The sequence below is a fragment of the Bison bison genome, unplaced genomic scaffold (genome assembly GCF_000754665.1).
Source record: "Bison bison bison isolate TAMUID 2011002044 unplaced genomic scaffold, Bison_UMD1.0 scf7180017864524, whole genome shotgun sequence".
NCBI lineage: Eukaryota > Metazoa > Chordata > Mammalia > Artiodactyla > Bovidae > Bison > Bison bison.
In genome coordinates this window covers 3,936,140-3,947,510 of record NW_011495075.1, presented here as the reverse complement: position 1 = coordinate 3,947,510, position 11,371 = coordinate 3,936,140, and the positions used below count along the sequence as shown (strand labels likewise).

General features: G+C 42.5%; 1 protein-coding gene across 4 annotated transcripts in view; it reads left to right on the top strand.

The window, feature by feature from the left end:
• NEK7 (NIMA-related kinase 7) overlaps window positions 1–11,371 on the top strand; it is a 137,270-nt gene that overhangs the window by 48,704 nt on the left and 77,195 nt on the right. For 3 of the 4 annotated variants that reach the window (XM_010831094.1, XM_010831091.1, XM_010831092.1), the window contains exon 2: window positions 7,196–7,280. In XM_010831094.1, the coding sequence (XP_010829396.1) occupies window positions 7,224–7,280 (57 nt within the window). In that variant the 5' untranslated portion in view covers window positions 7,196–7,223. Of the gene's footprint in view, window positions 1–7,195; window positions 7,281–11,371 lie in introns of those variants that run through there. The other variant, XM_010831093.1, reaches the window with a different exon arrangement.

Below are 11,371 nucleotides of genomic sequence, written 5' to 3'. Positions count from 1 at the left end.
ATTCTTGAGAAAAAAGCACAAAGCTGGAAGTATCATGCTGTCTGATTTCAGACTATGCTGTAAAGTTACAGTAATCAAAACAGTATGGAACTGGGACAGAAATATACACATAAATCAGTGGGCTAGAATACGGAGCCCAGAAATAAACCTGAGTCCCTTGGACTGCAAGGAGGTCCAACCAGTCCATTTTGAAGGAGATCAGCCCTGGGATGTCTTGGAAGGAATGATGCTGAAGCTGAAACTCCAGTACTTTGGCTACCTCATGGGAAGAGTTGACTCATTGGAAAAGACTCTGATGCTGGGAGGGATTGGGGGCAGGAGGAGAAGGGGACGACAGAGGATGAGATGGCTGGATGGCATCACTGAGTCGATGGATGTGAGTCTGGGTGAACTCCGGGAGTCGGTGATGGACAGGGAGGCCTGGCGTGCTGCGATTCATGGGGTCGCAAAGAGTCGGACACGACTGAGCGACTGAACTGAACTGAACTATATGGTCAGTTAATCTATAACAAAGGAGACGAGAATGTACAGTGAGGGAGGGACAGTCTCTTTTAGTATATGGTGTTGCAAACACTGGTAAGCTATATGTAAATGAATGATATTAGAAAATTTTTTTATACAATATACAAAAATAAAGACCTCAATGTAAGGCCTGAAACCATAAAACTCTTAGAAGGAAGCAGAGGCAGTGTGTTCTTTGACACTGATCTTAGCAATATAGTTTTTGATCTATCTCCTCCAGTGAGAGAAACAAAAGCAAAAATAAATAAATGGGCCCTAAACAAATTTAAAAGCTTTTGCACAGAGAATGAAATCAAAATGAAAAGAGCCTACTGAATGGGAGAAAATATTTGCAAATGACATGTCTGATAAGGGGTTAATCTCCAAAAATATATAAGGAACTCATACAACTCAGTATAAATTTTAAAAATGAGCAAAAGACCTGAATAGAGTGATGATGTGAAAGGTAAGTGGGCTGGGGGAGGTCTGGTCCTACTTTGGAGAGGATTTTTAGCATGGATACAGCGAGCACAGAGGCCCTGAAGCCAGGGAGGACGCCAGTGGTTTCAGGGACAGAAGAGGGGTTCGTGTTGATGGAAGGGAGTCAGCAAGAGAGACTGGGATGACCTGCTGTGGGAGAGGTGGCTGGAGATGACTTACAGGGAGGGCCCTGCAGTATTTGGCAAGCACTTGGGATTTTAACCCAAGAGCAATGGGAGCATCATGAGTTGATTTGTGTTTTTCAAATATCAGTGCGAAGAGAATAGTGGAGAAAGAGAGGCCACTTCATAGGATATGAGAGTAATCCCTGGCAGAGATACAGAGATACCTTGTAGGGTTGTATTAGTGGCGCTAGAAGAGCATGGAAAATTTTCAGAAATGGTATTTCCTGATGTGTTGGAGTGGGGAGCAGAGAGATGATGGAAGGGGACAGTCAGGATGAACTCTAGGTTTTTGACTAGACCAGAGCTTCTGAAAGTGTGGTCTGTCTGCTTTGATGGACCATGGGGGTTAGGAGTTGGCTGGGGTCCTTGAGGTTCATTCTTGTGGTCTGCACAAAGGATTTTGTAATACTAAGACGTTTTTGATACAAAGAGCCGACTCCTTGGAAAAGACTGGGAAAGGTTGAGGGCAGGTAGAGAAGGGGGTGACAAAGGATGGGATGTTGGATGGCATCAGTGAGTCAGTGGACATGAGTTGAGGAAACTCTGGGAGATAGTGAAGGACAGGGAAGCCTGGTGTGCTGCAGTCCATGGGGTTGCAAAGAGTTTGACATGACTTAGTGACTGAACAGCAAGTTTGTAAAAGCACGGATGCCTTAGCTTAAATTGGTGCAGCGGTACCAAACTACTAGTCTTTGTCTTATCTACCTGTATAAAAAAGACGAGTTTCCTTTTAACTTGTATTTGATGAAGCAGTTAAAGAGTATTATTTTTGATCGCATTTTGACCTTTGAGCACAAGTGCTTGAATCTGCGTGATGCAGCGGGAGGCCGACATGAAGCCCCGTGGCAGCAGATGGGCTTGTGTCGAGGAGGCGTGTCTCTGCAGTCGTTGGAGGAGCCGCCTGGCCGGCTCATGTTTTCACCGGACACTGTTTTTACTTGAAACAAAAACCGACACTCAAACTTGGGACTTCTGTAGACGTTTGCCTGTCATTTAAGGGAAAACAAGTGCCATTATTTGTTCCTCATGATGAAATTTGAACTTCTAAAGTGAAGGTTGGAGTTTTGGAAAAATTATATTCATCACTCTGACCTTGACATCTTCCTGGTACTTGAAGATTTCTGATGAGCTGAGTGGTGACACTATTGAGTGTGTTTATGAATGTTGTATAATGAAATGGTCAACATTCAGTGGATCTGTGTAACTCACGGAGCTAAAGTTTTCCAGGTGACATGCACGGGTGTTATAAGATCGTGCATGAATAGAGGATCTATTTAGAGGGCAAGAGAGCCCATTAGACTTTCACATCAGAGTACAAAAGTTCATTGGTAAGTTTTGAGAGTCCATGTTGCAGTTAACCTTTACAAATCTACCACTTGTAAAGCTTGCTGTAGTGCTAAAGAAGAATATCCACAGTGGGTATTGCAGCTGTGTATCTGTAAGACCACATTTTTAAAAATACACCTCAGCCAAGACAACATATCTCAACAACTTGAATGTAGAAGCTGCTGCTTTTCTGAAGATAGACATTAAAGAAATTAACAAAATGCAAAACAGTGCTTCTCTTCTAGCTAGTATTTGCAAAGTTAGCTATTTTTCATAAAAATGTGTTATAGTCATATAATTTATTGCTCTTATTTGTAAATGAATTAGTATGTATTTTAAGCATTGCTCTATTTTGATTTCTAATATGAGAAATAGGGATATTTATGACCCGTGTGAGCAGAAAAAAGGGGTCTTTGGGATTCTCAGATAAAGAGGTCCTGAGATGCAGAAATTTGAGAGGTTTGGGCTGGATCAGCTGAGTAGGTGGTGATAATGTAAGGAGAGAAAGATGATTAAAGAACTTAGCAACTTTTTTTTTTTTTTTTAGAAATGGCAGATGGAATCTTCTGTTCAAAAACTGTGACGATTCTAGGTGGTCATTTGGATATTTGTGTTTGTGGTTCAGAACTCAGAACAGATGAGATAAATTTCAGAGTAATCGTAGATGGATAGTAATCAAGTCATGGGACTGGAAAGGATGACCTGAAAGAATGTAGGTTTACAAAACAAAAAGAAGATTCATACCATACAGCACTTGGACATAAATGTTAGATTGAAAAAGGAACTCAGAAAAAGGAGTTATTATATGAGAGTACATGGGGCACAGAACATTTCCAGAAAGTGAGAGAGTTGTGTTGGCTGCTGGCTGAGGTCAAATCGGAGGACCTTGGTGAGGGCCCTTATCACCTCTTGTCTGGATTGTTACCGTCGCCTCTTGACAGGTCTGTCTTGCGGTTGTGAGCCCCTCTCCTCTGTCATACGGCAGGAAAGATTGTATTTCTGAAAGGGCACTTCCCTCCCTCGGCTGCTTGAAACACGGCACTAGCTCTCTGATAGCAGTTGAATAAAGGGGATATCATAAAAGTTAGCCTGACTCCCCCCAGCTATCTCTCACCACTTGCCAATTTTAATTTTACTTACATGATGTTGTGCTCTGCTTTTGGATATTTTGATGTGTTCTTTCCTTTCACCAGATTTCCTGTTTTCCTTGCCTTATCTAACCTGTGAGAGTATCTCCTCCTCATTTAAAACCCGGTTCAGGTAGCACCTTCTTTGGGCAGCCTTTTTTGATGGAAGACTGGTTGCCAAATTTGTTGAATTTGATCATAATTTTACTCACCATTGATTTTAGACTTATTAAACCGTAGCAGTTATTACTTGATGTTTTGATAGAGATACATTCATTCATTTATTCCGTAAATATTCGCTCAGCACTCATTTTGTGCCAAGCATTGGCCTAAGCTGGGAGCAGAGCTGTGGACAGCAAACACAAGTCCCTGCAGCCTGGGACTCACGATCCAGAAGACCGAATGTATGTCTAACACTTATGCATTAAACGTCTTTATTTACAAGGGGCTTACCTGAAAGATAATATAGAAGCATATACGGCCTTTGAAAATATGATAATATCAGATCAGCATGTAAACACTGATATTTTCTTTTTCAACAGAAGCAGTTAGAATCAAGTGACACTTGGAGACGTGTTAGATATTATGCAAAGCACATTTTTTTGCTCCTTGTTCATTGTATTACCAAGCCCATGTGCAGTATGGGAGGCCCACTCAGGCTCCTTTACTGAGCGGGGCTGTTTGTCTGGGATGCTGTAGCAGTGACGCAGACTGCTAGTCACTTCTGAGATGTCTTTGAATTTTATGTTTCTTTTTTTTTTCATTTTGCCTTCTTTTCTTTATAATTTTATTTGCTTAGGCATTGCACACATCAAGAGGTATGATGAAACCCACTTTGTTATAATCTAGCTCATTTCTCGTAGCGTCTTCTTACAGTTAGCTGAGCTGTGGGCTATTAGAATATGCTGCACAAAGAAAGCGTTCTGTGACTAAGTAAGTTGAATGTGAGTGAAGTTTTTTGTTTGCTTTTGTAGCTGCAGGCCCGCCTGGACCCTTTGGTGTGCTAGTACTCACTGTGGCCCTCTAAGACCGCTTCTTACAGCAAGGAGTGTTTCATAGAGGTTTCGGACCAGGAGGCCTTTTCTTTTTCCTGTGTTGTCTCATGTAAACTGTATGGGGCACTAGATGTCAAATACTGGTTTTAATGATATCGATTTATTTTTTTTTAAGTCTTTATTGTGATGTCACCTTGCTTTGAAAAATGACAGTTTCTTGATGTCCTGAAGTGTGCAGTTTTGAGCAGTAATCTGTCCTGCATTAGAATTATAGCAGCAAGTTGTAAGACACCATCTTGGATGTGTAGTTGGCTTGTAACAGTTTTTCTTTTCCTAAGCTGGAGATACTGTTTAATTTATATTACCTTTTGCAAAAGTGTCCTTGTTGCTTATACACATTTTAAATAATCAGTGTAGCCTTAAGTCATTGTTTCTTGATTGTTTAATGATTCAGATTTCACACTAAAAGGTATTCTAATTCATTACCGGGATTCTCATTCTCCTTCCTTCTTCTCTCTCCCTGAATCCAACACTATATAAAGTTGAATTGAACAATACATAAACATGATTATATATCATGACTAAATGGGAGTTCATTCCAGAAATACTGGCTAAACATTTGCCAAAATAAATGTTCAAAATTCAAAATAAAAGAGCCACCAAAATTCAGCATTTTAAGAAAGTGTTTAATCAGATCAGACACAGAAGAATTTGATGAAAACCTAACATCTATTCTTTATAAAATCTTCCAGCAAAGTGAAAATAGAAGGGCACTATCTCATCCTGATAAATTAGGGCATTTATGAAAAATGTCCATCTTACATCATACTTAATGGTGAATGACTGAATGCCTTCGTCCTCAGATAGGAAAAAGAAAAGGATGTCTTTGATTCTGTTCATTGTACTGGAGGTTCTAGCCTTTGCAATAAGACAAGAATCTACAAAAAAAATCTACTTGAACCATTAAGTGAGCTTAGCAGGTTTGTAAGATAAAGGGTCAATATACAGAAATTATTTGTATTTCTGTACACTATCAGAAAATTGAGATAAAAATACTTAATAGTATCGAGATATATTTAGGAAATAACCTGAAAAAAAGATGTGAAAGACCAGTTTGGAAAGTGAAAGCCATTCTTGAAAGAAATTAAACCTATTAATAAGATATCCTATGTTTATGGGTTTGAAGACCCAATATTATTAAAATGAAAGGTCTCTCTGCAGATTGATCTATAGAGTTCTTGTAATCCTAATCAAAATCCCAGTAGTTCTTTTTTTTTTTTTTTTTAAAGTAGAAACAAACAGGCTGGTTCTAAACTTTATATTAAAATCAGAGATATGATTAGGCATATATCTAGACTTTATAATAAAGCTACACCAGACATTAGTATAGTATATATATGTGCAGTCATTTGATATATGTTGAGGCTGGTATAGTAGCACTGTAGTGAGATATGGGAGGATAAAGGATAATCTTTGCAGTAAATGATTTGAAGTCAGTTGGATAGCCATGTGGAAAAACTAGCTGAATATTGACTTCACCTTACATTGTACAAAACTTTAATTCCAGGCCAATTGCAGATAGGAATATGAAAGGTAGAGCAATAAAGCTTATGTTGGAAGATAATGTGTGTGAATTTACAACAGGAAAATAATTCCTAAATATTTAAGCATTTTGTATACGAAAGCATTAACCGTAAAGGAAAAGATTGGTTAATTAGAACTTGTTAAATTTCAAAAGTTAACAAGTTAATTAAAAGATGCCATTGGGAAGGTTTTTAAAAGACAAGTCACAGGATGGGAAAAATATTTGCAATACAAATGACCCATGTCTAGGACCTTTTTACAGGTTTTTAAAGGGCATAATGAAGTGGAAGTGTGTTTTAGTTTCTCTATCTGTTGGTCCTAACGGACCTTAGTTTTTTAACCCACAGATTTTAGTTATGAAATTACACTTAGGAAGAGCCTAGAGACACTTGGTGGTGTGTAGAGTCAGGAGTGGACACGGGTGTTTGCTGTGCTGGGTTCATAGCCCAGCTCTTAAGCTTGTGCAGGACTTGGCGTATGGTCTTCAGCTTGTGTTTACTGAATTAACGGATGGACACCTTATAATTGCAAGGAACGTCTGCATAAGTCCTCATAGGAGGACTGGCCTTTTAAACATAGGCCTGGAAATCACAGGAAGCAGTTCAGTTGGACCTGAAGAGCACAAGTGCTCACGTGTGTGGAGTGTGAGATGAGGACGATTGGGGAATCTAAAGCACTGCTCATGGCTGCAGGAAGCTTTCCATGGTGCTTGTCTTCTCATGCTGGGGAGGGAGTGGGGGAGCCTCTGTGATCTATGGAGAAGAGAGGATTTCATCGCACAAAACAGGATTTTCTAAGCAGGAAATGCTGCTTTTGAGAAAATGAGTTGAGACAATGACTGTTTGTGTTAGCCAAACAGAGCTTGGATTTACCAAATGGCAGGTGAGAGCAGGGAATGTCTTAATGGCCATTTTTGAAGCATTGGGCTCATCTCAAGTGTGGATCGTGCCGTGGTAATGATTGCATTATTTAAATTTTGGCTTGACCTTTTTTGCAGAGTTCAGAAGTTCCTGTTGCTTCAGACAATGGATGAGCAATCACAAGGAATGCAAGGGCCACCTGTTCCTCAGTTCCAGCCACAGGTAACTTGTTCTAATAAACGCTGCCTTGAGACTGTGTGTGTGTGTGTGTGTGTGCATGCATGTGCACGTGCGCTCACAAGCGGATACAGGTACAGTGAGGAAGGAAGCCGAACCTGTACAGTTCCTTAGAAATAAGGTGCTGAACATGCTGATTATGAGCTTCCAAGCTTAAATCAGAATTGTTTCCAATATAAAATACTGTTTTAGAATATTAGTTCTCATGGACATATATTAAAAAAAAAATGGAGGCAGCTTTGCTTTTGACTTGAATGACCTGCAGGTTTGGGAGCTCCTGCTGGGCTCAGGGAGGAACGGAGGCGAGGTGGTGCCTGTGTTCAGTCTGCCTCCGCTTCAGCCTGGGGTTCCGCATTGCCCACAGCGCCGTCCGTTACCGTGGCTTCTCTCGTCCTCTCTGACCAGCAGTGTGTTTCTCCTGTTATGTATTAGCTCGTTCTTTTGTACCATAGGGTGAAGCTAAAGGAAGGTTTCAGCAGAAGGTGTACACATACTATTGAATTACTTACTGTGCTGATTCCCTGTGGACGCTCGCCCTGAAGCCCCAGCGTACGATGACGTGTCTGAAATCACGTTCACCCCTGCACAGCTGTCATTCATAAATTCTGTTTCTCAGTTCGGTGTTGGAGGCATTGTACAGTGTCCCAGGTTTACTCCGCTAGGCTTTTCCAGTTCTGCTTGATAGTCATTCTGGAAATGAAGAATCCATAGGTGTTCTTTCGTGGTCTCTTGGTATTGGTATGAGGGTGAAGGTGGCCTCATAGAGAGAGTTTGGAAGTGTTCCTCCCTCTACAGATTTTTGGAATAGTTTCAGGTGTTAACTCTTCTCCAAATATTTGGTAGAATTTGCTTGCAAGGTCACCTGGTCCTGGACTTTTGCTCGCTGGGAGTTTTAAAATCACAGATTCAGTTTCAGTACTTGCGATTGGTCTTTTACAGATGTGCTTTGCAGTGAGTGAGATGCGTTTGGGAGGCTTGGGTTTGCACAGCTGCTTCCTCAGAGAGGTGCACACTGTGAATTTCCAGGCAGGGTTAGTGTTTTCCAAACTTACTTGACTGTGCACTGTTTTGTAAGCACATCTATTGGCTTCTCTCAGAATCCGTGTCTGTGAGGCACAGCCCAGGAAATACTGCCATCTTTTCTGTGAAGAATGGATGCTTTTGAACTGTGGTGTTGGAGAAGACTCTTGAGAGTCCCTTGGACTGCAAGGAGATCCAACTAATCCATCCTAAAAGAGATCAGTCCTGGGTGTTCATTGGAAGGACTGATGCTGAAGCTGAAACTCCAATACTTTGGCCACCTGATGCGAAGAGCTGACTCATTGGAAAAGACCCTGATGCTGGGAAAGATTGAGGGCAGGAGGAGAAGGGGACAACAAAGGATGAGATGGCTGGATGGCATCACCAACTCAATGGACATGGGTTTGGGTGGACTCCAGGAGTTGGTGATGGACAGGGAGGCCTGGCATGCTGTCCATGGGGTCGCAGAGAGTCCAACACGCCTGAGCGCCTGAGCTGAACTCTCTGCCTGTGTGACTACTTACCTTGCCTGACCCCTCTTCTCCCTCTCCAGAGTTTGAAATCTACCCACCCTTCAAGGACCGTCTAAAATGTTGTCTCCACTGTGAAGCTTTTTCTGATTTTGTGAATGTCATACTTTTTCTTGGAGCCCTGACGGTGCACCCTTGGTAACATCTTTTCTGGTGTTTCTGAGCGCTGTGTCACTTCACGTGGACATAAAACCTCATCTTTCCCATCGGGTTAGGATAGGAAACCTCTCTCCAAACCTTGAGGGTTTGTGCTCTGTCTTGCTCTTTCTTGGTGCACCGTGACGCTGCAGGTTCCTCATCGCAGCAGGGGCTCGGGAAGGACCCCCGACTGAGCGCACCGGGGTGCCTGCAGGCGAGCGTGTGTCTGCATAGCTGAATTTTACGTTGTCTCCTCTGTCACACTTGTCCGAATTATCTGGACTGTCTTCACAAAAGAGACCCTTAAGAGCTTAAGTAAGGCCAGTATTTTAATTTCAAGAGGATTGTTTTTTCAAATCTACCATCTGTATTTTATATTATTGTCATAAAATACCCAAGATTATGGTATGCAGTTTCTCCTAGATGCAGACATGTCTACGTGCCAGTTGCACACACACACACACGGATATTAGTGTTTTGTATATTGTTTCTGTGCAGACGGTAAAAGCAGCACTACTAAAATTAGGTAGTTATGTCATGATTTTGAAATTCTGTTTTGAGCAGCTCCAAATTCCAAAGGAAAGGAAAAGCAGCACTTTGATTTTTGCTGCTGCTGACTCACCAGCCAGGAGGCACAGTTTCCTGGGACCCACAGCTGCCACGCAGCACGAGTCTAAAGCTGCGTCCGTGGCTCTGTGTCTCTTTGACACGGTTCCCTTCATGCGGCCTCTGCCCCGCAGTGGGCAGAGGTACCCCACTGTCCTGGGAAATAGGCCGGTGTTGCCCATGCAGGCGGGGGGCGGCGGGGGGACCCCTGTCTCTACATCCAGACTGATGGTGGGAGATTACCTGACAAGAGTTCACAAGTGTTACTGCTGATTAAGTCTTTGAAAAATGTTACCGCTCTCAGGAGCAGGATTTTAAAAAGCTGGCAAAGGACAGCTTCCACTCCAGGTTGACAACCTTCTTTTGTTTTGTTCCACACCATTGGCCCGAACAACAGGGTGATGAGGCAGCATACGGTTAGCTGAACGACTCCTTCCGCTGCTGTGATGCTGATACGTGTCTGCACACAAACAGGAAACCGAGGAAGTCAGGTTTCTCAGTGTCAGATCCCCACTCTCTGTGTAATGACACGTGATGTCTGTTCTCAGTGTGTCTGTCTTTTTCTTGTTCTGAGGTGAATACTCTAACCCTGCCATGCGTCCTGTGTGGTCTCATTTTTAGTGCCGTATGAGTTTCTCTATTAATTTTTGTTGTTGTTGTCATTCATTGAACTTAGGGAATTTTTTTTTTTCTATCACCTTCCATTTCCTTCCTGTTTTCCTTCTTTGACTCCTTCCACTAAAGTCTCAAAAGTACTGACGGGATATTTTGACTAGATTTGCACGCTGTTATGTTCACGTTGCTTTTGGACTCTTGTTTTTGGAACAATGAATTTATTATAGCTTAATTTTAAAAAATGCAGACTGTATCATTGATGGTGACACAGAAATGGTAAGATATTTACATTTTAGTATGAGGCTAATTTTAAACGATGGAAGTCTGCAGCTAACATTTTGTGACTTTTGATTTCTGATCATTAAAGAGCACTCTGCTGCCTTCACTTTTTATCATAAAGTTAAATATGAAACAGTTATAATCAGAGCACAATTTTAAGAATTCCTGGGTGTGTCTAGAGGGTGGATTTATTTTAATTATGATCATCACCAGGACTTAGGTCATACCTACTGTTTGTAAACTTGAAGCTGTTACTGTTTGTAACCCTTTGGCTCCCTGTGAAGGCGGGAAAGCATCCCAGGGGTACAGGCAGGAAGAGGGGCCTTCCTCGTTCTGGTTGCTGGGAAGGTACGAGCGTCTTGTCAGGGAGTAGCCAGTAAGCGGTGAGGTTGGTTAAAGCGGCCATCCCTTTAAGCTTCCCAGCTGGAACAGACCTCTTTGCCCCAAGGCTGCTGTCCCTGGCATCCTTTCCCGTGGAGGCTGCTGGTTCTCTGGTGATTTTAATAATAAGCTGCGCACATGAGAGTTGGGAGTCAGGGCGCCACCTCTCCATCCACAGAGCCTCTTCCAGCCCGTTAATCCTCCTTGTTTTTGGGGTGACGGGGGTAAGACCTGCTTCCTCGAGGCTCTGCCTCCTGAAGGAAGGGCGCTCACCTTCCTTGTCGCTGTTGCCTCCCCACCTCCTCGTGAGCCCTCACACTAGCTGGATGCTTGACCCCCAGCCCCCACCTTCCTTCTCAGCATCCTCTGGCTTTTGTCCAGGGCAGAAGCCCTGCTGCTGAGGGAGTTCTTCCAAGAGCACCCACCCTGCGCTGAACACCGTGAACATGTGTTTCAGCTACAGTAAGTCCCCGACACACAAACGAGTTCTGTTCCAAGGGTGTGTTC